This window comes from Acomys minous (genome assembly GCF_964271855.1).
Source record: "Acomys minous genome assembly, chromosome: 4".
NCBI lineage: Eukaryota > Metazoa > Chordata > Mammalia > Rodentia > Muridae > Acomys > Acomys minous.
In genome coordinates, this window is record NC_140486.1 from 131936758 (window position 1) to 131962870 (window position 26113).

The 26113-nt window shown below is 48.5% G+C and overlaps 1 protein-coding gene across 6 annotated transcripts in view; it reads left to right on the plus strand.

Moving 5' to 3' along the window:
• The first annotated feature begins 1932 nt into the window (after positions 1–1932).
• Positions 1933–26113, plus strand: part of LPIN2 (lipin 2) — an 81137-nt gene continuing 56956 nt past the window's right edge. Inside the window, exons 1-2 of one of the 6 annotated variants that reach the window (XM_084780808.1) lie at positions 1963–2099; positions 19592–19729. Coding sequence is in view for 1 of the 6 variants with exons in the window: in XM_084780806.1 (XP_084636932.1) it covers positions 25217–25321 (105 nt within the window). In the remaining 5 variants the exon portion in view is untranslated. Of the gene's footprint in view, positions 2100–2801; positions 3388–19591; positions 19730–23168; positions 23275–25201; positions 25322–26113 lie in introns of those variants that run through there. The other 5 variants (XM_084780807.1, XM_084780811.1, XM_084780809.1 and 2 more) reach the window with 5 other exon arrangements.

Sequence of the window (26113 nt, forward strand, 5' to 3'; positions counted from 1 at the left end):
GTTACTTACTGATCAGGAGCCAGGTTTTATTTGACACAAAAAACTAGCTGTTAATACTAGCTGAAATAAAAGTTCAGACTTATATTGAAAACTGTGGCCTATTAATATTCAAAACATCCATTTTCCAAGATTTAAATTGAGGGACCACTGTAAAATATCATGCAAGACATTGTCATTTTGATTTTCTTGATATACTGACTCTTTCTTTCTTTCTTTCATCACCCAACAGCAGTGAGTTCAGGTACTACTAGAAACATTCTAATAATAGCTTAGCAAAGCATGCACATCCCACTTCTTAATCGTGAAGAATGTTATTTGGGCAAATAAGAAACAGACACCAAGTAAATGGAGACAGCTTTGCCAATAAATAAGAATATGCTGATCTGTGGCTTGTGATGGGAGGCTGCCAGTAGCCAACAAGTCCTGAAAGTACACGGAGAGACATCTGTTCCTAAACAAAACATCCAAACAGCACAAAACTCAAGAGCCAAAACGTCTTGTACCCAAAAGATCCTAAGACACATCCAGACTAGAAGAGGACGAGCTGGTGGGGAGGGGTTCCTGGCCACCGAGCGGGAAGATGCTAGGGTCAGAAGGTGAGGAGCAGCCTGGCAGAGGCGCAGATGGTAGTTGGGTGTGCCCCAACTTCATAGGTATCAGGTGCAGGAAGTCAAGGGACAGTCAACAGATACTTAATTAGTTCCTACTCTGTCTCAGCGGTACTGTAAACCAGGCAGCCACCGGAGAATGAGGAAAATACTAGAAACATGAACCAACCCTTCTGAGTAAGGTGTCAAACCCCAGAGGGGGCGGTGCCAGAGGAAGGGTGGGTTGTCTAGGGCTTCCTGGATGATGTAAGGAAGGAAGCTTGAGGGTAAGTTCCCTCCCAAGGTAGGAGGTATTGAAACTAGCCCGAGAGAAACAGGAAAAGTCAAGAGGGAGAACGAAAGGATAGAAAACAAACAGCGAGTCCTACAGTCCAGGCTGTAAGCTACCGGGTCCTCTGTGGGAGTCCCGGTGCACTGACTTGGAAACCAAACCCAAGACGTGGAGGTATCTCCACAGTGGTGTTAGGATACCTCGAACATTTATGGCAAAGTTTCAATCTTAAAAAAGAAAAAAACAAAAAACAAACAAAAAAATTCTTTCACTGGTCAATCAGATGAAAAGCCTCACTGAAGGGAAAATTCCCTGTAGGCTTGGGCATCTGGCTGTCGGGTCTTAGTTACTACTGAGGCAACCGGGCTGGATTCCACACCGTGGTACTTGTCTGGGGGGAAGGAAATGGTTGCCTGTGCAGAGAACTGGTTTCCTGGGTCCCAGTGCACCTATGCTCATCACGCTGGGTCCAGGGGTGGGGGTGGGGGTGTCCATCCATCTCCGAGAGAGTTTGTATAAATGTTCAACGGCCCTGAGACTACTGCACGGATGTCCACGCTCGCTGTGCGCACGGAGAAAACAGCAGGCGTTTAGAAGTGATGCCATAGGCTTCCAACTGCTTGCAACGAAACGACCCGGCTCCAGAAAAGCAAGACAAAAATGCAGCAGACGCCACTGACATTTGCACCCCGGCAGCCTCGTTTCTCAACGTTACACCTTTAAGTCGGGGGTAAGGGGTGGTGTTCTGAGCTCTGAAGGGGAAATAAGCAAAGATTCAGGGCTCCGCAACCATCAGGGGAAGGTGTCGCGTGCGCTCTCGTTTGCACGGGCGTGACGTCTTCACATCACCGCGCAGCGGGGCCGCCCTGCGCTCCGCGGGGTTGCCATGGGGACCGGAGGGAAACTTTTTTTTCCCCAAGCGCTTTCCGGAGTCTGGTGCCTGCGGCGAGCCGCTCCCTCCCGGTGGAGCCCGGGGGGCCCGCGGCGCGCGGCCGGCCGGCGTGGGAGGAGCTCGCGCGTCACGTGGCCGAGGCGGGGCGGGGCGTGCGCGCAGCCCACCGCCAGCCTGGCCGCCGCCACCGCCGCCGCCGCGTCCCATTCATGAGGCCCCGCGGGCTCGGCTGCGGCCCGCGGCTCCGGACGGACGCGGCGGACCCGCCCCCTGCTCGCCCGCTGCTCGCCGCAGCCCGCCGAGTGAGGTCCGCGCGCGGGGAGCGCAGGTGAGCGCGCCGGAGGTTCTCGGGGATGCGTCCCGGCTCGCGGCCTCGCCTCGCGTGGGCCACGTAAGCCGCCTGATGGGGACCCCTCCACCCCACCCCCAGTCTCAGTGGCCGTCCTCGGGCCCCAGCGCGGCGCGGCCGGGGGATGGCCGCCGTGGCAGCGGCCGCGGTCGTCTCTCCTCCCTCCCCCTCTCCCCCGCTCCCCAACCCCCGGGCCTGGGGGAGGGGACGCCGAGCGGCGCGCGCGGTCGCGGCCATCCCCCGGCCGGGGCTAGCTGGCTGGCTGGAGAGGTGCTGTTATTGCCTCGGGGCCGTTGGCTTGCCCGCCGCCGCCGCCGCCGCCGCCGCCGCCGCCTCCTGCAAGGCCGTGGACCGAGTTGAGATGTGAGCAAGCCCGCTGGCTGCGGGCGACCCTCGGGGCCCTGGAAGGTCCTGGATAGTGTGGGAGCCGGAGCTCCACGGCCCAGTTTTGAACGCCGAGGATCGTCCCCAGCGTAAAGGGAATTATTTTCATTCAAATATTTAGGATGGCGTTTCCGCAGGCATAATTATGCAGGACGAGGCTAGGGGAGGTCGCCCTCGCTTTCAGAAAGTACTGGAACGCTTGGAGAGCGGGGGGGGGGGGGGATTGGTTAGTGAACAAGCGGCCACGCATATTTTTAATGCACCTTTGAGACTTAAAAAAAAAAAATTAAATTAAAAATTGAAACCGACTCCCTTGCTCCGCCGCTAAAGCTCATTTGCCAAGTGGTAACTAGTTAAGTTGATACTGAACCTTGCCTCGCTAACTTATAATATTTTGTTAATACGTGGTCAGTTTTGAAATCTATTTTAGGATTATTTGGTCTGATGTTGATTTCTTTTCACTGCCTTAAGACTGAAAAGAGGAGCAGGTGATGCTGGACTGGGTTAGCAGTACAGCTGGCCACCAGGTGTAGGAGGAGACAGGTGTATGTAAGCCCTTGCTGGGCTGCCCTGCCCAGCGTGCAAGCTCGGTTTGCCTGGGGCAGCCACCCACACCAGACCCAACAAAGAATATAAAAGAACAAAGCTACGTGAGTGTCAGGCACTGTGGGTGGCTTCTTCCTTGCAGTATAAGTGTGTCCTCGCTTATGTTTTTTTTTTTAACCGGACCCAAGGATCTTCGCCTTGGAGTAGTAAATAGTAGGGCAGAGCTGCGGAACGCTAGAAATGAAACGGCCGGTTCTCCTTCCGTGTTTGACCCAAGAGGCTCTAGAAATGGGAGCGCGTGAAAGACCCTTGAGCGCCAAGGACAGTTAAGAAGCAGGTAAAAGGGTGGCCGGGGGGGGGGGGGGGGGGGGGGGTTTGTGTGCTTGCTCTCATCTCTTGGCGTTGGGGATGTTGGCTTACTGACTGGACCATTCCCTGCGCCGGGCACAGCCTCCCTGCAGGCAAGACTCCAGTAGCTATGCGTTACCAAGCACACAGGCTGGCTTTTAGAAGAGGCTTTGGTGGGGGCTGGTTGAGTGGCTGTGGGAAGCAGGAAGCAGTTCGTCCTTGTAGGTCACTGGGAGCCAGTGGATCTTCTTAGAGCATCAAAATTTTAAGAGTATTTATTATTTACTTATTTAGCGTGGATAATCTTGGTACTACCGCAGATCAGGGGTGGTCAAAGATAGTTAGGCCAGTGAACATTTCGGTGGACATTTTATAGTGTTTAAATATTAATACTCAACTTAAGTATAGTATGGGCCACTGTGTGAGCAGTTACTCTCTCTCTGTACGGTGTGCGTAATACACTTGAGAAATGCACCACTGAGCCGCAGTCATTCTGGCCGGGAGGTGGACTGGGCCGCTGCTTAGGTGCCCAGCAGCCCGTGGGCAGGTTCTTAATCCAAGCCGAGTCTTTGCGTTTTCTCATTTAAACCCTTCAGGCCTGTCACTGTGTGTGTGTGTGTGTGTGTGTGTGTGTGTGTGTTTCGGGGGCACTGTAGGACATGTACCTGCTCTGTCAGTTGGAAGACAGTGTTGTAGGAGTTTGTTTGGAACTTTGCTTTTAGCTGTCTAAATGCCTTCATTGATAAGTGAGTTAGTACTTGGCAGCTTCGACTCAGGGTCTCAGGACCCATCAGTTGGCTTTCATGGCATAACAGCTCATAGCTTTGTAGTCAGGGCTGCAGTTGGCCGAGATCTATATAAGACATGTCTCTTTAAGAGCTTGAAGATAACAGCCTGGGGTGGTAACAGTCCGGTCATGTCTTGATAATAAGTTTTTGTTGTTGTTGTTGAGACAGTGTCATATAGATAGCTCAGGCCTTGAACTCACTATGCCTTGTGTGCCACCACAGTTGGTTTAGGAGGCTCTGGGACCTGAAGCCAGCCAGGGCTTTGTGCATACTAGTAGAGTACTTTACCAACTGGTCCCAAGCCCGTTTTAATAAAGTCTCTTAATAATTTGTCTTATTCGCTCTGCTAACAGTTAACCATTTTGGGGCTCTTCCTCCCCTACCATTGCTGTCCGTGAATGTGTGCACTTGTGTGCATGTAAACAAGGAAGGAAGTCATGCGTCCTTCTCTGGAGGCCGAGTGTTAAGTTACTTTGGTAAGCCAGCAAGTCTGACCCCATTTTTTCCGCAGTGCTAGGGAGCAGGTGTGTGAAACACCAGTGGTGCTGGGATCTGAACCCGGGTCTTCACGGTTGGCGAGTAAACATCTATAGCCACCGGGCCACCTCTCCAGCCACAGCAGCGTACTTTAATGTAAAATACTGTACAGTTTTGCTCACTCTTGAGGACCATGCGATATCAGTAGGGACCCCGAGCTGTCGCTAGCAACCTGTGTGTGGTGGCGGTGTGCCCATGCCAGCCTGCCATCCTCACCTTCACCCTGTTGTTTAGTTACGGTAGAAAGCTTGAGCTGATGCTCGCCTCCTATGAGTTTCCACAGCCTGGAAGGACATGAGAGGAAGAAACAAAGAAAAGAAAAAAGAAAAATGCAAATCCAGTCTGCATGATACATAAGCTCCAATTTGTCAGGATGTCTAGCATAAAAAGAAATGATGGGTTTCCGCAGTGTTACCGGAGGTCAGCATCTGGACCAGCTGCTTCCAGGTTCTTGGAGTCTTGTCCAAGGAATTGGAAATGACGCACAAGAGAAGTAAAGCAGCAAGAAGGTATATTAAGAGCAAAGCCACAAGACTCCCTGTGCTTTGTCCAGTGTTTGGCTGTGAAGTGGGGGAGGGATAGAAGGGCCTGGAGGTGACGGGAGCTCCGCAAGACCACCAGAGCCAGCTAACCAGGGCCCAGAGGGGCTTGTGGAGACTGAAGCACCAACCACGGACCGTGAATAGCCTGAGCCTACACCCCCTACACAGATGTGGATGATGGGCAACTCAGACTCCCTGTGGGCCCCCAGTAAGGGGAATATGGGCTGACTCTGACATGGACTCTGTTGCCTGCTTTTCAGTCACTCCCCCATGGCGGGACTGCCTTGCCAGGCCACAGGGAAGAGGATGAACTCAGCCCTGATGTGACTTAATGAGCTGGGATGGTGGGGGGAGTGGGAGGCCCCCCTCTTCTATGGAATGGGGGGAGGGGGGGGAGGTATGACTGGGAGGAGAGGAGGGAGAGGCCACTATCAAAATATAAAGTGACTAAATAAATTAATTTTTTTTAAAGAGAGAGAGAAAAAAAAAGCCTATGGCAGTTGCCCCAGTTGTAATCCCAGCACTTTGGGATCTTGAGGCAGAAGGAGTTTGCCAGTTCCAGGTCAGCCAGCCTGGGCTTCGTAGTGAGACCTCATCTCACCAGCCTTCCCAACCAAGCATGTGTTAGGAGGTGAGCTGTGCTCCACTGAGGCACATAGCATGTGATGTGACTTAGACAGCATCAACTTCCAATTGGATTCATTCATTGACTACAGTTGAGTCTTTAAAAAAACAAAACAAAACAAGTTTTTACATTTACTAATTTGTGTACCTGTGGAGCCAGTGTTGTTCTGCCACGTGGGTTCTAGGGATCCAACTCAGGTTGTCAAACTCGCTGCCTGCTGTGCCGCCTCACAGGCCTTAGAGCTTGGAGAGCCTTTGGATATTAACTTTCTGTGGTTTTTACTGGTAGAATTCTAACTCGTGTAGCTTATCAAAGCAGTTGCTTTGTCAGCTTTCCCCACCTCCATCTTACCTCCGTGCAAAGCCAAGGTAGTATTTGACTGCTGATCCCTTTAGAATTCTTTTTGGCTTATCTGGGTCACAGTTGAGAAAGGTGGTGTGCTCCAGCAACACGAGATTTTAAAGATCTATTTACAGGATGGCAGTTTTCTTACTCTTTGAGCTCAGAGTTGTGTAACTTGGCGCTGTACTTACTGTGGTGACACACACTTTCAGTGTGAACTGTCCAGTGTAGGTCCTGTATCTTTGGTGGGGGGACACTGGCTTCCAGAGGAGCGGACCTAGTGGGGTTTGGCAGCCAGTGGATTGCTTTTTTCTCCCGGCCTTTATCCAGTTTCTCAGCAAGTCCTTCATCTGTAGTTAATTTTACTAGCTGTAACTGAACACTACATTTCACCTGACTGCCTGATTCCGTGCCTTCATTGGCTTCTTGTTCCAATTCTGTTAGCTTCGTGCGTGGCTTGGTAGTAGTAGGTTTTGTCTCGGCTCCTCCCTTGTGTCACAGAAGCACAGATGAGATGCTGCGTGGTGGCTTACACATCCCGGTATCGTCAGCTCTCGCTGTCCTGTTCTGGAACATACAGTGAGTCAGCCTTCCTTTCCGTGTTCTCTGGGTTTTTGGTTTTTCCTCTGCACTGATCCCACCTCCCTGTCGACTAACTTCCCCCTCACATGTGGCGGCGTGTTACTTGGTGTTACTCTGTGCTTCTTGGGGATTTCTCTGGAGTCAGCTGTGGATTCCTTGTAGTAGTTAGTCATTGTTAGGGTGAATTACATGGACTTCTTAAACTTTTGGACATTCCATGTAGGCGAAGCCCCTTTGCCTCTGTTCTCTGTAGGTGCTGAACTAAAGGGGGAAAGTACGGATCCAGGTCCTGGGAAGCGAGTCCTCGGGGAACAGCCAAGTCCAGTGAGGAAGTAGGACCTGAGGACTGGCGGCAAGTTGGCCTGACACCTGTGCAGTAGGTGTAGCGCGAGAGGTCCTGTCAGGTGCACATACTTCTGAAAGGAGACGAGGAGACCTTAGAGGTAGATGTACACTGCAGTGTTAGCAGGGAGCAGAGGCCTGATCACTCATTGCATGGGGTATTTTTAAGGCTTGGAGTGTCTTCTCATTGTTTTTGGAGTAATAGTTGAAATTTAAGTAGCGTTTAGTGAGGCCTAAAGAGACAAGAGTTGTGAAGTTCAAGAAACATGATTAAAGACAAGTATTTCACTGAGAAGATTGTAGGTTTGTTTATCTCCATGGTTACAGCCGTTGTCTTTGTTAGAGGAGGAGGGAAAGCATCCTTCAGAAGTGCCAAGACGGTCCAGGGAGAGAGGTAGGTATGTGGCAGCGGGAGTTTAGTGTGGTTGAGCTTTTGCTTTTATATTCTGCAGTGCAATGGAACGAATAGCTGACACACGATTACTCATTTACATCACTGTCTTTAAATCTACAGTGCAGAGCTGGGCGTGGTGGCGCACACCTTTAAACCCAGGCAGAGGCAGGTGGATCGCTGTGAGTTCAAGGCCAGCCTGGTCTACAAAGCAAGTCCAGGACAGGCAAGGCTACACAGAGAAACCCTGTCTTGAAAAACCAAAAACCAAAAAACAAAACAAAACAAAAATTAAATCTACAGTGCAGTGGTTTCTTTTTTGGGAGTTACTTAATGCTGCGCAGACTGGCCTTGGACCCCTGGTCTTCCTACCTCATCTCCCAGGAGCGGCTCCCTGCCTCCTCACTAAATTAACTTTTAGTAACACGTTACCAGGTTTTAAACAAAGCTCATTGATTAGGATTGAAATGGACAGTTATCTGATTATTTGATCACATGATTTTTGAACTGTTATCCACCGTGTCAGTAGTTATATGAATTTGAAGCTTGACTTGGTTCCTTGAATTGTGCTATGATATTTTCGCCAGTGTAAAAGAATCTGTAAAGTTGTGGTCTTTATGAAAACAAGTGCTTTCTGTTAGAGGCTCTAAGTCTGGAAGGTTTACAGTGATCTGCCTGCATGTACACCTGCAGGCCAGAGAGGGCACCAGATCTTATTGTAGGTGGTTGTGAGCCACCATGTGGTTGCTGGGAATTGAACTCAGGACCTCAGGAAGAGCAGCCAGTGCTCTTAACCTCTGAGTCATCTCTCGAGCCCCTAAGAAACTGTTCTTAATGTCAGCGTTTATAAGCTGGTAATAGGGTGCACCTGCTGTGAAGCCTTGGGTTTCTATGAAGCATTTATGTGTGCAAGGCCAGTTGAGCCAGGGAGAGAAAACCAGCTGAGGAGATAATGGCACTGAAGAGGTCCCACCACACCTGCCAGGTGCCTGGAACATTCTTCAGCTAATGTTCCTAGCTGTCCTGTCACTAGACTGAGACTGGGTCAGATGACATGTTTAAAAGCTATTTTTCAAGTATGGAAGATGGTGTGTGTCCCAGTTGAAAAGGAGAAAATTGTTGTTGGCCTGTTGAGACCCACTTGCTGCCTGGAAGGATTTCCTTTGGTAATTTTGATGTTCTTGATTTAAGAGTACGCACCAGATCAGATCCCCTGTTCTGTGGGACTGTACTCTGCAGAAAGGATATTAAACTGTCAGCATTGGATGGAGTACCTGGCCCTTTCTGTGTTGAGAATCTCTGTTCCATCACAGTGGTACCCAGTGGGAACCTCAATACAACAGAGTGTATAAACCCTTTTTCAACAGGTTTGTCCTTTAACGTGCTTTCTTCTCCGTATCGTTTGACTAGCTCAGTACTGTCTGTGCAGATAAGGTCCCTGTGATGAGGGAGCTTTATGTAATAGAATAAGTGAATGACCTGAGAGTCTTCCATTAAAAAGAAATAAATTCAGAAATATGAATACACTTAAAATGTATTAGCATATATTAATTGTGCAAAATAACTGATTTCATTGTGGCATTTTCTCATGCATAATTTTGGTATGTGGTTGACTTCGTTGTCTCTCTGCAGACCTGCCTGCCTGCCTGTCTTCTGGTCTTAGATGAGGGTATGAGTTAAGCACACCTACCTAGAGGTGGTGAGGCCAGGCTGCAGGGTAAGGCCTCCAGCTGGACTTGATGCCAGGTTGAGTCACAAGGCAAAGGGAGACTCAGTGTTACTCTGTTCTGAGCAGCCTGTGTGCTGCTGGGAATGCACTAGTCATCTCAGACATCAGGGAGGGTTTTCTAGAATGGAATTGTTAGGTGATTGAAAGTGAGAGGCAAAGACATATCTTGGAGAAAGCTACTCTGTTTATATCTTTAATGTACAAATGTTTAATTGAAGGATTTTTTTATATTCTAAAGAAATCATTTTTCTGTGCTTGCATTGATTCTTCCCTTTCTAGTGCTAGCGTGAACAGTTTTGTTGCTAACAGTTGATAAAGTCACAAATTAACATTTTTGTGTAAATCTTATTCATCTTAATAAAAATTGTGAAATAATTGAAATGATCTTTTTTCTGTGTATTGAAAAATACCAGCAACCCTGTGTGACATTTAATCATCAGGGTGATACAGCCCAGGGAGCAGCATGACAGTTCAGGATTGCCTGCGGTGGCGTGGCCTGTGGGCATCTGTGGGGACTGCCCTGAAGTGGACTCCCGTTCCCTGGCTCGAGGCTGTGAACGGTGGGAAAATGGATATCTCCCTGGTGTCCACTGCTTATGTTTCCAGGACTAAACACTGTTCAGAGCTAAGCATGTGCAGCAATTCCCGTTTTTCACTGCACATCTTCTCTCTGTGGTGAGCAGTGGCATCCTGGCTTTCATTTCTGGACCCAAGTCATGAATCCAGGCTCACATGGTCGGTCAGCAGCGTCCGTCTTGTCCTGAGTGTCGCGCGGCTCTCTTCTGCGCTTTGTCTCCCCGTCCTGTTCTGTGCTCATCATTTCTCTCCACTTTTGAACTTGTGACTTTTGTTAGCTAGTTTCTAAAAGTAAGCCGTTTTGTGTTTTTCTTCTCTGCTCCTGATTCTCCTGCTCCTTTATCTTTTTTTTTTTTTTTTTTTTTTTTTTTTTTTGTTATTTGTTTTTTTGAGATAGGATTTCCCTGTGTAGCCTTGGCTGCCCTGGACTCGCTTTGTAGACCAGGGTGTCCTCGAACTCAGAGAGATCCACCTGCCTCTGTCTCCCAAGTTGCTGAGATTACAGGCGTGCGCCACCATGCCTGGTTTACTTTATCTCTTTTTAAAAAGTGTTTCCTAACTTTATCTCTTCTTTTTTAAGTGCTTTGGTTTATGATTTGTGTCTGTGTGCTCAGACTAGACATGGCTAGGAACAAACTGGAACACTGGCAAGTACCCGCCTCATCGCAGCCCTGGTTGTTCCTCCCAGCTGATTAGGGAGCAGATATGTTACCAGAGCCTGCAGGCCAGAGGACATGGCAGAGAATCCAGGTGCCTGTTGCGCTCTTAGGCTTCTCCCTGCGCGGAGAACCACCCGTGCCCTTGCCCGTGGGAAGCTGAAGGCGTGGCTGGTGGGCGCTGGGTTCTCCCTGCTTGATAGTCCTGTCTGTGTGGGTTCCTGAGCTTTGGCATTTTTTCTATTTTGATTGCCCATGGTCTAAGATGACCATGGTCTAAGATGAGCTAAGATGAAGGCTGCGTGCAAGGGTTTGTGTTGTGCTGTATTATCTTTCTTTTTTGTGTGTATCCATTCCAAATTTCTTGTTTACGAGGATCCCTTTTATATTGGAGTAGGGCCCCTTTGGGGAGGGAGCTGATCTCTATGTAGGTAGCCCTTGCTGTCCTGAAACCCCGAGATCTGCCTGCCTCCGCCTGCCCAGCACCGAGATGACTGCTTTGGAGGCCACACTCCAACCCCTGATAGCGCCGGGGAGGCTAGGTAAGTCCTTGTGTGGGTGTAGCAGGGTGTCTAGTTATAGGCATTTTAAAGGTGTCTTTAGATGCTGTCTTCACAGAATAACAGAAAGAAAGCTCTTAGGAAATAATTTTGAGATAATAATGATAATTCTAGAGAGTTTTGTTCAGTCTTGTGTAACTGGTAACATTTCTGCTAATTCTTGGGTGTTTAATAGTTTGGCATGCTTCACTCTTGCTTTCTAAAGTAATTCAAGGTTGGCAAAAATGAACATAGCAGTGAGGCCTGGTGAAACAGCTGGTCTTGTCTCTTTTACAGGATAGTCATGTGACCATAGTCAGCCCATACCAGTGCCTCCCTGGGGCCTTGATACTGCATTTCCAGATAGCCGCTGTCCTGGAGCCCTTCTTAAAGTTTTCTTACTCTGGTCTTTCCAGTACCTATACCTACAGCAGCTGCTGGCCCCTCCCCCACTTCCCTTTTCTGTCTATCCTAATCTAAGATCTGATTTGCTTCCCTTCTATTAGCATAAAAGCACAGTGATTACAGCTGGCTGGTCAGCCAGGCTCTCTGGGCTCACTGCTTGCTCTACTCCACAGAGGAGAAGCCTCAAGTCTCCACATCCTGCTGCTTCACTGACTGGTACTCTTGGACCTGCTGCTCCCTTGTTGAAATCACTTTGACAACTCCCTCTGCAGTTCCATCTGGAGTGAGGGGTAGCGGACTCTCTCTTGGAAGCGGAGGGTGGGGGTGGGGGGTGGGGAGTGTATGTTCTGAGAACTAAAGGCAGAAGAAAGTGGAGGTATTTAGAAAAAGAAATGAATAAGTATAAAAGGTTTGCTTCTGTGCTATCAAACAGGCAAACTGGTGATGTTATCTGTGCCTTTAAAAAAGTTACTGTGCTTCTACCAGTCATGGGAGATAGTCTCCTACCTGTAGGAGTCACTAAGTGATGACCGATGCTGTGTATGAAGCCATCTTTTAACTTAGAGCGACACACATCTAGATTTTATCACGGCTCATTTTGAGGTGACTGGCAAGTGACCGTGCCTTACGATGCTGTCTCAAAGGGACGGCTGTAGCTTTGACCTCAATAGTGTTCCTTTGCATTTGAGTTAGGGTTAAAGAAATACAAGCCTCCAAAAGTGAAGTGTACATATTTATGAAGTGTTGCTGCTGACACCTGCTATGCAAAGGTTTGCAGTTAGCTTTGGAGTTTAGAGCAGGCACAGAGATTGGTGGCTGAGGGAAGGTCTTTGGAGGACCACGTCAGACTTGAGGGCGCTGTTCTGTCTGAGATATAGATGTAAATATGTATATGGGGAGAGTATACTGCCCTAGCGTGCGGGAAAATGCCAGTTTTTTCTGCATTTTCTCTGTAAACCTCAGCTGTACACCAAATTACTTCAGGTTCTTAGTGTTGCCCTTCATTGTATGTGTAGTGTAAGGAAACTGTTGGTACCACTAATGTGAATGTAGCTGTGAAGGACAGAGATTAAGAACACAACCAAAGGTACAAGGACTGCTGTGGAGTGTGTGTGTGTGTGTGTGTGTGTGTGTGTGTGTGTGTGTGTGTCTATATGTCTCTGTATGTGTGTGTGTCTCTGTCTGTCTCTGTCTGTATGTCTGTGTGTCTGTGTGTGTGTGTGTCTCTGTCTGTCTCTGTATGTCTCTGTGTGTGTGTGTGTCTGTCTGTCTATATGTCTCTGTATGTCTGTGTGTGTGTCTCTGTCTGTCTCTGTATGTCTGTGTGTGTGTGTGTGTCTCTGTCTGTCTCTGTCTGTATGTCTCTGTGTGTCTGTGTGTGTGTCTCTGTCTGTCTCTGTCTGTATGTTTGTGTGTCTCTGTGTGTGTCTCTGTGTGTGTGTCTGTGTGTATCTGTGTCTGTATGTCTCTGTATGTGTATGTATGTGTGTGTGTGTGTGTGTCTGTCTATATGTCTCTGTATGTCTGTGTGTGTGTCTCTGTCTGTCTCTGTATGTGTGTGTGTTTGTGTGTCTCTGTGTGTGTGTCTGTATGTCTGTGTGTGTGTGTGTGTGTGTATGTGTGAAGCCTAGTGCCTTGGGCATGCTAGGTAAACACTCAGCTCCTTCTTTTCCCATGTTATCAGCAATATTTACATTTAAATTATATTGTTACACTGCAGAACACCTCTCCCACTAAATTATTCTCTTAATGTTGGTGGTGGAGTATTTTCTATCCTTCAAGGTAGATTAAGATTTTAGAAATTGCTAAAAAGTTATTCACTGCAATATCTGCTAAATCATACATGGAAGAGAAAGGAATTAATCTTTTGGTTTATAAATTTGGTGACTATATAAGTATTGACACCAGTTTTTATCCTGTGTAGCACCTAAATTAAGTTGAAAGAGCACTTTTAGGCGTGAGCTGGCTCAGGGGGTTAGCGTGTTCACTGCGGTTAGGTTCACAAGCACTTGTAGCTCTAGAGCAAGGGGTTTAGCGTATTCAGTGCTGTTAGGTTCACAAGCACTTGTAGCTCTAGAGCAAGGGGTTAGCGTGTTCACTGCGGTTAGGTTCACAAGCACTTGTAGCTCTAGAGCAAGGGGTTTAGCGTGTTCAGTGCTGTTAGGTTCACAAGCACTTGTAGCTCTAGAGCAAGGGGTTAGCGTGTTCAGTGCTGTTAGGTTCACAAGCACTTGTAGCTCTAGAGCAAGGGGTTTAGCGTGTTCACAGTGCTGTTAGGTTCACAGGCACTTGTAGCTCTAGAGCAAGGGGTTAGCGTGTTCACTGCGGTTAGGTTCACAAGCACTTGTAGCTCTAGAGCAAGGGGTTTAGCGTGTTCAGTGCTGTTAGGTTCACAGGCACTTGTAGCTCTAGAGCAAGGGGTTTAGCATGTTCAGTGCGGTTAGGTTCACAGGCACTTGTAGCTCTAGAGCAAGGGGTTTAGCGTGTTCACTGTGGTTAGGTTCACAGGCACTTGTAGCTCTAGAGCAAGGGGTTAGCGTGTTCACTGCGTTCACAAGCACTTGTAGCTCTAGAGCAAGGGGTTAGCGTGTTCACTGCGGTTAGGTTCACAGGCACTTGTAGCTCTAGAGCAAGGGGTTTAGCGTGTTCACTGCGGTTAGGTTCACAGGCACTTGTAGCTCTAGAGCAAGGGGTTTAGCGTGTTCACTGCGGTTAGGTTCACAGGCACTTGTAGCTCTAGAGCAAGGGGTTTAGTGTGTTCACTGCGGTTAGGTTCACAAGCACTTGTAGCTCTAGAGCAAGGGGTTTAGCGTGTTCACTGTGGTTAGGTTCACAAGCACTTGTAGCTCTAGAGCAAGGGGTTAGCGTGTTCACTGCGTTCACAAGCACTTGTAGCTCTAGAGCAAGGGGTTAGCGTGTTCACTGCGGTTAGGTTCACAGGCACTTGTAGCTCTAGAGCAAGGGGTTTAGCGTGTTCACTGCGGTTAGGTTCACAAGCACTTGTAGCTCTAGAGCAAGGGGTTAGCGTGTTCACTGCGTTCACAAGCACTTGTAGCTCTAGAGCAGTCCGTGCCTGTGGCCTGCACAGCACCGTCCTCACGTACACACCCCACATACACATGCTTTAAAAATAATCAAAAGAATATTTTAGAACTAAAGAATTCCTTCAGTAGAAAAGAGCAGATAATGTGCCGGTTGGTGATGGTTAGTTATCACAGCCTGCATGACTCACACGGCTGAGTGTGATCACAGGGTGTTGTGTGACAAGGCAGAAAGGAGCACCTGGGCGGGTGCCTCGCCTGTGGGAGCGCAGGCCTGGAGAGCTCCGGCTGCAGTCTCGTGTAGTTGTAGGGCTCTTTTCAGCCACTTCAGTCCCTCTCTGTCTATTTGTGGCTGAAATGTGACCTGTCCTGTTGTACAGTGAAGAGTGGGGTTCAGTGGGTTGAGCCCTTTGCAGTGGGAAGATGATTTGTAAAGCAGTGACAATTAGCGTTTGTTGTTTGTGTGCCTCCTGTGTCCCTCTGAGTGGTGAGCCCCCTCTGCAGGGGTCCTGAGCGCTGACTGTGCGAGGGTTGGTATGGGTTGGCCTTTGTCCTTCTCACAGCTTCTAGGTACAGCGCATGGAATCCTGAGCACAGTCCTGCCTGACAGGTGTGTCTGCCCATGCCTCTACAGAGGAGCCGTAATGAAGCTCAGGTCAAGCTGAGACTGAGAAAGGTGCATGGCAAGTGGGAGAGCTGTGACATAAAGTTGTCTACATGCCTGCTGGCCCACGGCCAGCATTTCTGCGGGCCTCGTCAGACAAATGTCATTTGCCTAGTTGTGTTCCTGGGTCGGGCATGATGGCAGGCAGCTGTGAACCCAGCCCTGGGAACACAGGCAGGCACAGCATGAGCTTGAGGCCAGCCTCGGCTGCTAGTGACTTCTGCCCGGGGCTGATGATGAGAGCCCGGCTCAAAGCTGACCAACCAACAAAACAGAACTAAATGAAAGGGGCGGGGAGATTCCCGTCCAGGGCAGTTCTGCTCCTAGAGACTTTCAAAAGCCACCAGGATTTTTTTGTTGGTGTCACACTTTAGGAGAGGGTGCTGCTGACATCTAGTGGTTGGAGGCCAGGGATACTGAATGTCCTTTTATTCCCTAAAGAATTATCTGACCCCAAAAGTTGCTATGGCTGGAAAACCCAGACTTAAACTATTAAAAGCTATAAGCCAATCAACACTTTTTTGGGCTGCTGACCCTGCCCCTACCCCATGGTGTCCTGTCCTTCGTCAGCTGTCCCAGGGTTAGGGTTAGGACAGTGTGACCTGACTGATGCTAACCACCAATTCTCTTGGATAAATTGATTATGTGTTTAAACACTTTTGTAGATGTCTGAGAAGATGCAAACAGTGTTTCAGATGTCGTGATGAAGGAAGACTAATTAATAAAACAACAGTTTTCTTTAACTCCACTAGGTTCCAGAATGGTAGACACAGAGAGACTAGGGTTTATTACTAAGCTGTAGATGCTATGCTGGGCAGATTCTACGCTACTCTAATCTTACTGCCCTTAAAACCCAATAAAAGCCAATCACTTGCCAATCTGATGACTCCCAGGTGGCTCCTGCTCCATCAGTCTGTCCTCCTGCCGTGTGCTCTCGCCTGCTCTCATCCTCATGCTGCCTTCAGCCCCAAGCCCGGGAACCTAACATACCGCCTCCCTCTCCTGCCCAGTCACAGGCTTCCGCATTTTGTTAGCCAGTCTGGGATAACTGGAGACCATTTCTTTCATGGGCGCAGGAGATGGTTCAAGTTTCCTAACAGTGCCCATGGCAGGGCAGCAACCAGATCTCAGGGCACTGAGACCAGCATCTAAAAACATTCCCTCCTCCAACATTCTGATTTTTTTAGCACCTTCTAGGGACCTGGGGTTAGAGGCAATAGCGTGGTGCGTGACCTGCATGGGAAATGGTTGATTAGTAAATGTGTTTCCATATCCATATCTTTGAGAGAGAGGTTTGCATGTGTGCACATCTTGTGCTACTTTTAAGAACTGTTGTCATATATGCAAATCATATATTCCATTTATAGAGACTCTTAATAAGATATAACAGGTCTTGAAGAAATAGAATGAAGTGTGACACTTGTTCTGTTTCAGTGCAGTGCTTCCTTAGAAGAGGCACATTATTTTAAAGTCGGAGCTTGTAGATGTCTTTTGCTTGCGTGATCCTTTTTGCCCACATTGATGTGGTAACTTTACATCTTACCTGCCTTTCACCTTGGAGAATTGCAAAGCTACCTAAGTGCGTTGTGTGGGGCTCTGCCTTCAGGAAAATACGTAATTATCCATGCTGTCTGGATTTTATTCGCCTTCATATGTATAATTATTGTCTGTTGTATGTAAAATTGAATATTAAAGCAAAGCAATGGCTCCTCAAGGCAGGGAAATTCAAGGTTTCAGGGTAGCCTGGGGCTGTACTGGTAATACCTTGTATTAAGGGGAAAAATATGAGTACTGATGCTACAATTTTTTTCTCTTATACATCTTACTGATTTTTGGTGGGTTCCCCCCCCCCCAAGTGTTGCAAAGCCTTCTGTATCTCAGACAAGTACTCTACTGTACTTTAAGACAAACTTTCAATTGAAACAGATTCACCTTCTGAAAAAAATAGTTTCAGAATTCTGATTGTTTTCTTTTAATTGAAGTGTCAGTGATTATACAAATTATTACATGGTATCAGACTTAACATAGTGTTACAGTTTTCAAACACGCTGGGCATGGCAGTGCACACCCATAGCACCAGTATGTCGAGGTGGAGGCAGGAGGATCAGAAGGCTTGGAACCCTTTCTCAGCAAACCAAAAACAGAACACTATACAAGTAAATATCTTTCTGCCACGTCTTCTGCTAGTCATTTCCTTGACTGCATGGGAAAAGATGAAATGGGAGGCAGTGATAATGACAGACACTTGGAGGGCGAGCGCCCTGGAAGCTTAAAAAAGAAAGTAACCAAAAAATTAGGGTTGCCAGGTAGGTCCTCTTGGCCCATTTCAGGTGACTGTGTTGCCGTGAAGGAGCAGTGTCTCCTGCAGCACACGTCTCTGTGGGTCCAGGGCAGAGCAGCTGCTGGTTGAAGGCAGCAGCTTTCAGCCAAGCTTTCTATCCTAGGCCTCGACGGCAGCGGTAGGCAGCCTCCTCACTGATAGTGCACGTCACGTTTATCAGTTGTGTCCTTGACACATTTGTCTTTTGCGTTCTTAGTGTGTTTATTGTTTAAATGAACTTTATATCTGAAAGAATTATTACACTTTCCCCCCCCCAAAAAAAAAACCCCACAAACCTGAAAGATAATAAGGGAATTTCCAGTTTCTGAGTTCTTAGTCAACACTACAGCTGCGACCCGTTTCCATAGGCGGAAGAAGGCGGCAGGAAGGAGAGCACCTGCTACCCGCTAGTGAGGAGTCACAGGAACAAAATAGTCAGTTACCGGGTTTCTAGGAAGTCTAGAGAATCTCGAGGTGCAGATGCCGTGGGGAACCATTCAGAGAAGGGCCAAGTCCTCTCAGGAGTCCACGGGTGACGAGCTGCCTGACACCTCCATGAGCTGCCACAGATTTTCTTTTTTTTCCTGTTTTTGGTCATAGGGGAGTAAACTGTGTCTCCTCCTGCTGTGGCCTCAGCTGTTGTTTCTAGAAAATGAGTTATCTCTGAAGATGGCAAAGTCAGCACATTTTTAAATCTTGACAGAGAGACTTGTATCTTAACATTTTTTCTGTTCTTTAGCCAGATCTGACTGTGGTCCAGGCGGCCTGTAACTGTAGGTGCCTCAGTCTCCCGAATGCCGCCGTCTCCCCTGCTCCTGCGACACTTTTGTCTGTGAAATAGGGTGACACAGCCCACTTAGTATGTCATTCCTGTCTGTGCAAACTGGGGGGGGGGAGTAAAGGACATTGAAACAGAAAGTTTTATATAGTTAAATAAGCCGTGTATCTCAGAAAGAGCCAAGGACACCCCCACATACCCTGCACCCTCACATACACCCACCCCATACATACCCCACAACTACCCGTACCCCCACGTATACCCCACCCCCATGCATACACACAACTCCCCACACCCATACACACCTACCCACAACTCCCCACACCGCCATGTACACACCTCACACCCACAACCCCCATGTACACCCCACCCCACATATACCCCTCATCTGTTCCTTGACCCACATATACCCCCCCACACCCATACACACACCCACAATTCCCCAAACCCCCACATACACCCCACACCCATGCACACACCCACAACTCCCCACCCCCCACACCTCACACCCACACTCACAACTCCCACACCCCACATACACCCCCCACACCTCACACCCACACTCACAACTCCCACACCCCACATATACCCCCCACCTCACCCCCACACCCCCACATACACCCTGCCCCACATACACCCCCCACACCTCACACCCCCACCCACACTCACAACTCCCACACCCCACATACACCCCCCACACCTCACACCCACACCCACAACTCCTACACCCCACATATACCCCCCCACCTCACCCCCACACCCCCACATACACCCTGCCCCACATACACCCCCCACCCCATACATACATACCCACAACTCCCCATATACACCTCACCTCCATACACACATCCACAGCTCCCCACACTCCCCCACGTATATCTCGACCCACATACACCCCCCACGCGCACACCCACACTCACACCTTACGCACACACCCCACCATACAGCCCGCTCCCCTCCCTTTTGCTTGGGCTGGGCCAGGGTTTTTCTCACTTCTTTTGGCTTCATTTTATAGTAGTGTTGGCCAGAAACCATAGCAGAGACCATCGTTCCGACCCTTGGTTGGGCGCCCAGCTCTCCCCTCCTGAAAGGCAGGCGTGCTGGCTTCTGTGGCCGGGCAGGGGCAGGGGAAGTGGGCGTGTTTCAGAGGGATGCTTGCTTCAGGATTTTAAACTGAGGTGTGGTCATCCAGTTTTCTTAGGATAGTCCAAACCACAGAAGGAATATAGTCCATTAATACTTCAATTTGATAGAGTAAAAATATTGAGCAATCACTTTTTTAAAAGCAGTATACATCAAAGCCAAATGCAAATGTGCTTTGTTTTGGTTTTGCCAGACTGAGGATTAAACCCAGGGCCTCATCATGCCTACAGCTGAGCTACTGCCTCAACCGAGTGTGTGACTTTTATATATAGAGGAGGAGTCTTGAAAGAAGTTGTTTTTCTTTGGGAAAGTCACCATAATAGTCCTCCAGGTATGTAGTTGCTTGGGCATGAATCTACTACCTTCTCATATGAAATTTACCTTGAAACTATAGAGTTATTAGAGTGAAGAGACAGTGTGTCACTTTGTAATTCACGCTGGTCTTAAGTTTGCAACATTCCTTCCTCAGCCATGCGTTTGGCTTTACATTGTCAAATTCTTCGTAATTGCCACTTAAAAATATTTCGTAATTTTTTTTTAACTAGTCAAAATGCAATAGTCTCAATTTCCTTGCTAATACAAAAGAAATTTGTTGTTGTTCCTCATTGAGAACACTGAAGGGAGTTCATTTATTTTTGTGTTATTGAATTGAAAAGAAGAATAGCTTGTAGCCTGAAATAACATCTCTTGAGTCAACGTGACACAGTTTTTACCTGATATTTGATCATTTGAAGTTTTAAATAAATCTTTATTGTTGCTTAAGCGCTCCACAGAGCAGGTGTGCCGTGTGTCTTTAATACCAGCACTGGGGAGGCAAGCAACTTGAGGGTCTCTGAGAGGTCAAGGCTAGCCTGATCTACACAGAGAGTTCCAGGACAGCCAGAGCTACACAGTGAGAGCCAGTCTTTAAGAAAAGAAAAGAGGGGTAGCCACGGAAGAGACCTGTCACCCTTGAAGAGTGGCAGAGGCAGTCTTCCGGGCACCAAAGAGGAAAAGAGGAGTGCGTGAGAGTTACAAGTTGCCGCTGCTGACCTCCCTTCCGTTAGGGTTATGGTCACAGGAAGGAATTCCAAGTACTCGAAGCTGAAGTGATTAGTAATACTGAGGTGGCTGAGGACAGGGAAAGGTTGCTTTGGAAAAGTCATTCTGTCAAGAAGCCATCTGCACAGGAGCGGCCTGGCCATGGCACACTCCATCTACCACGCAAGCTGTCCTGTCAGCACTGAGGGCTCAGAGAGGAGGAGCTGTGTGATGTCCGGGAGGAGGACGTGGCCCCAGATGAAAAGTTTCTGCAGAGAGAGAGATGGGTGTGCAGCAGAAACCCGTTCAGAATCTTTGAATATCTGCACCTTGGTCTAGGAGAGCGTTCTTCCTGGTTGTGCTCTGGAATGTTTTAAGCGCTTACTTTGAGAAGGAGCCTTTAACGGTAGTGACGCTCTGGCAAGCCTTCACGCCAGCCCACCCTCAGGACTGCCTGCGTGGTCTCCCATTACTTCCAAAAGCTGAGGCCCTCCATTTTACCATGCAAGCTGTCCTGTCATCACTGAGGGCTTCCTCTACAGGGTTTCCAGCTGGAAGTCACTGGCCACCTTGAGCAGAGTCTCAGGGAACACCTCTAAGGAGCTGATACGGTATTATTAGATTGAGCCCTCTACCATGGCTGACAAAGACATGGAGACCCCAGAATGCATGAATAGGGAGGACTCAAGGTGAGGCGGTGAGTCTCAGCTCAGAGTCCACAGCTCACCAGCAGCTGAGGCATCGCTCTGCCCCAAGGAGCATTGGCACATTAGGGATCATAGGATCATGTTCTGTAGCTTTAGATGGAAAATCTACTTCTGTAGCTTAGCTCGTCCAAGGACTTCAGTCAATAAACCCACATGATTGAAAATCCATTGATAGTCTGGAAGCCTTGAAATACAGAGTGACTGATGCATTCTCAGTGAACTTATTGTTTGGCAGGTTTGTGTGCTGAGCACAAAATTATAAAGTATTAGCTATCAAAAATGCATCCTAGAGAGACCCACTTGCCACTGTGGAGCGCTGGCAGGCTGAAGACACCCAGAGCCCCCCTCCCCCCGGGGCCTGTCCACTACGGGCGCCACTACAGTGGACTAAGAGATGGGAGAGAAAGAAGCGGAGCGTTAGGAAGACAGGTGGAACTGGAGACTCCATGGTGGTGAGGAACAGCCTGATGTGAGCAGCCTGCGCTGCCAGCGAAGGCCACGGTGAGGTCCAGCCTGCGCTGCCGCTGAGAGCCGTGGCTGAGTCTGTGTCTTGTTTCTTGAAGTTAGATGAAATTGAAAAGTCTTGGAGAGAGACTTTATTTCTGACACTCTTTCCATCACTGAGACAGCTTTCTTGAGGGTTCACCTCCCTCCTGAACCAGCTCCTGCCTGTTGTGGTTGCAGGCGTGCATGCACTACCACATCCTGCCTCCCCACGCCCCTGAAGAGCCAACATAACACCATTTTCCTATGGTCTCAGCACTCAGGAGGCTGAGATGGTAGGATTGCTTGATCCCAGCATGGGTAAAATAGGGAGACCTGCTCCCAGGGGTGGTTAAAACAGCAGCAGCAGCATCAAAAAATCTAGTAAAAGTGCTATGCAAAAGTAAAAAAGTTTCTCAGGATTCAACTATTTGTATTCAAAACAAGAAAACAAAACACCCCAATTCATTTACCCCAAGCTGCCCTCGAGAGCTCCCTCAGCGCACCTGAGGGTGACAGGGGCCTCCTGGTCCCCTCGCTGACTCCCTCAGCACACCTGAGGTTGACAGGGGCCTCCTGGTCCCCTTGCTAGCTCCCTCAGCACACCCGAGGGTGACAGGGGCCTCCTGGTCCCCTTGCTAGCTCCCTCAGCGCACCCGAGGGTGACAGGGGCCTCCTGGTCCCCTTCCCTTCACCTTCTGGGTGTTGAGACTATGGCATGCACCGTTGCCCCTGCTTTATTTGACTGCTTGTTAGGGTGCGAACCCAGGGCTTCCGGAAGGTTAGGTAAGCACTCCTACTAAACTCTGCTGCTTTCACAGCCCATGGGACTGCTCACCTGAACAGAAAAGGTTGATGCTTTTCTTTGAAAACTACGGGGCAGATTCAGAATCGCTGGCTGTGGTTTTACTGTGAATCGGACATGATGGGAGGTGTCACTGGGTCAGCTGTCGGAGGAAGGTGCAGGTGTGTGCCCTGTGGTGACAGCGCAGGTGTGTGCCCTGTGGTGACTATGCAGGTGTGTGCCCTGTGGTGACAGCGCAGGTGTGTGCCCTGTGGTGACTACGCAGGTGTGTGCCCTGTGGTGACGGCGCAGGTGTGTGCCCTGTGGTAACAGCGCAGGTGTGTGCCCTGTGGTGACTACACAGGCGTGTGCCCTGTGGTAACAGCGCAGGCGTGTGCCCTGTGGTGACGGCGCAGGTGTTCATATGAGATCATCTCTGATGGGTCCAGGGTACGTGCGCCTTTGCAAGCAGGTACTTTTGTGAGTTATTCATCACAACAGTGACATAGTCCAAGGATAGGCAGGAAACCCATGGCTGGTCTGTTATGTAAGAGGCCTTTTGAGGTGACCCTTGTCCACAGTTGGTTAAACTCTAACTGTCCTGCTGAGTCGCTACGCTTTCGTTGTTGTGCCTTCAGCTCTGGGTCTTGTCGGCTGCTTTCTCGCTGCCCCAGCACATTCTCTGGGTCTCAGCTTGGCAAAAGGAAAACACGAAACCAAAGAGCAGGAGAAACTGAGCGGGGAGTCCTGGTCTGTGCCCAGTGCCGACCTCTCTCTGGGCCTTGGTTCCTCACAGTAAATAGATGTTTTCTGTTCTCTACCTCCCGCCTAGGTACAGCCTCCCCCGCCTGTCTTCTTGCCTCTGACTTTCCGTCCTCTCAGGTAATTTCTGCTTAGTCCCGGTTCTGTTTTCTCCCATTCTTTTCTCTTGGCCTCTGATGTCTTCCTCACCTGAGTGAAGGTGTAATCCCCTTCTGATGCCAGGGGCTCAGAGCTGTGCAGGTCATGGAGGAAGAGCCTGGAATTTAAACTCTTCCATTCTCTTGTGAAGGGAGGAAGTTGTGTGTGGGATGTGTAATTAAATGGCAACTGTGTGGGTGCTTTGTTCATCTGCCCCCTGACAGCAACTGCGAATGACCTGAATATGACGGGTTTTCCCATTCAGTGTTTGTGAGGTTGGTTTTTTACATTGTCTTTTAGGGGTAGATGCCACATTCACGTGGCAAGGCCAAGGGACAGTCTACAGCAGTCACTTCTCCACTTGACCGTGTGTGTTCTGGGCATGGTGAGTGCCTGTACCCGCTGAGGCGCCTCCATCGCTCAGCAGTTCTCACACGAGTCTTTTGTAGTTAGCATTTCCGTCCCCTCTTGGTCAAAGTATTTGTCTCTGTGAAGTGTCGAGGTAAAAGGAAAGGTTTAATAATGTGAAGCTTATTAAATGTAAGATGATCTGCCAGTTGACAGCATGAACACTTGCGTAGAGTGATTAAGATCCTGTTATCTTCAGTTCTCATTAGGAAGAGACTTTGCCTCTCAAGATTATCTTTTGGCCCTGAAAACAGTGGCGTGCGGCAGCAGGGGTTGAGTGTGCGATGTGCGTGCAATTTCCCCTGTCAGTCATGTCATAAAGTAGAGGGCTGGAGAGACAGCTGAGTCAGAGGGCGCCTGCTGGTCTGTCTGAGGTGCTAGCACTGTGGAGGCCTGAAGCTACAGCATCCCTGGGGCTGGCAGACCAGTTCTAAGTGTAGTGAGAGACCCTGACTCAAGGAAATAAGAGCAGCATAGTGAAACAGGACACATGACTTAGTCTGCGTTTGCATGTGTGCACAGGTGTACACATCCAAGCATGTGTACCTGTACCATACTTTAATATACACAAGATGTAGGGGAAAAAAATCCCCCAGATCAGCCTGTATTTAATTCAGAATATAGACTATCATTTCAACATCCACATCACAGCTTCTTTACCTTTTTTCATACCAAGTCTTCCAAACCCAGTGGCCGTCTTCACTCACGGCTTACAGCCTGTAGTACTAACCTGCTTGCACGTGCAGTAGGCACATGGTGGCTGGAGGCTGTGGAGCCTTACAAAGTGGCTCTAATACGTGTTTTAACTTATAAATCAAGTATAGTTTACATGTGTCTCGCCCGTGTGTGTGATGTGTCTCAGGGCTTTAGAAGAGTCTGAGGCCGCTCTGTAATGCTGTCCTGGGAGCTGGCAAGGAAACAGTAGGCGTTGCGTGTTGCTTTGTCACACTCTTCAAGTCTAGTTTTGGTCTTTGTAGAGCTCTGAGCCAGGGCGTGGCCCAGATTTTTGAGAAAGACTGGGTCATGCCAGTTTAATGAAGTGAAAATACTTCGTAGTTGGACTGTGGCAGCAGTGATGCCATGTAAGCGTGTATCAGTCATGTCCTTTACTTGTGACATGAGTTTCCCTCCCGTGCGTAGCTGCTGTTATGTCTGCAAATGAAGATGTGACGGCTTAAGGACTCGTTAACTCAGTCCCTGTTGCGTGTGCTCGGAGCTGTGCTTGGCCGTCTTGTGATTGGGCAGGACTCAGTACCTATCAGTGTAAACATATGGCAGCCTGCCCATGCCCTGGCTTATCTTCTTTGGAGAGACGGGGCTGAGGCGTTGGGAGCAAATCTCATTGGTAAAGTTGTGTGTGCATTGCTTTTTTTTTTTTTAAAGACCTGTTTGCTTTCAGTTTTCACTATGTCCCTGTCTGTGGCAGTCAGCTCTTGGTTGTCCGCAGAATAACTTTCTGTTCGTTGGTGCCTTCACCTCTGTAGAGTCATGCTTAATAAGCTTCTTCAGTTTTAAGATGTTTTACCTAGAAGATAACAGTGAGGATGAGGAGAAGGTTGAGGGAAGCTCACTGAGCAACCCTGCAGGTGTTTACCGTGGCAAGGCCCCTCCTGGCATTCTGGTGAGTTCTCTTCATCCACGCCTCCCTCTCCTTGCTTGAGGAGCAGTCTGCGTGGCTGAGAAGGAACGGCACCCACTAAGTAACAGTGGTGAGCGCCCCTTGTTTGGAAAGGTATTGTTGTGGCACCTTTCTAATTGCAGAGTGTTATGTAGAACAAAATGTTCTTTCTTTACTTACGATGCCTGCACTTGTCCTTGCCTTTCTGCTGTCTACCTGTTGGTTACTTAATAACCAATAAATGTCTTCCTTTAAGCCGAGAGCTTGTCTAGGACTAGATTTCAGAGTAATGTGTTGAGTTCTGTTCTTGCATCTTAGCGTGGTTGTTGAGGGGTTGGAAGTCACTTAAGTTTTATGGTTTTTATTGTCCTGACCAAATCTTCTGAAAGGCTAAGCTAATATTTTGAAACTGGTATTTTGTTTGGGTATGTTATACAAAAAAAATGACTGTAGGCTTTCCCTTTTAGGACTATAAACAAACAAAAATATGCTTGAAATGTCGGGGGTGGGCTGTCTGAATTTTTAAAATTTAGTTTTTTCTTGCTAGAAAGTACAAAGTAGAACATAGCTTCTTCTAAGTTTGAGTTCTAAAATTCTGCTTTAAAAAAGCAGTCAGGTGACATAATAATAATATCATTTGACTCTGCTTGGGGAACCTTAGAAAAATAATGTGTTTAAATACTACTTTAATTATTTGTCTTTGTCTTTGTTTGTTTTGGGTCTTGGTATGTTGCTCACGCTGGTTGTTCTGTAGGCCGGCCTTGAACTTACAGCCCTCCTGTTCCGTAGGCCGCC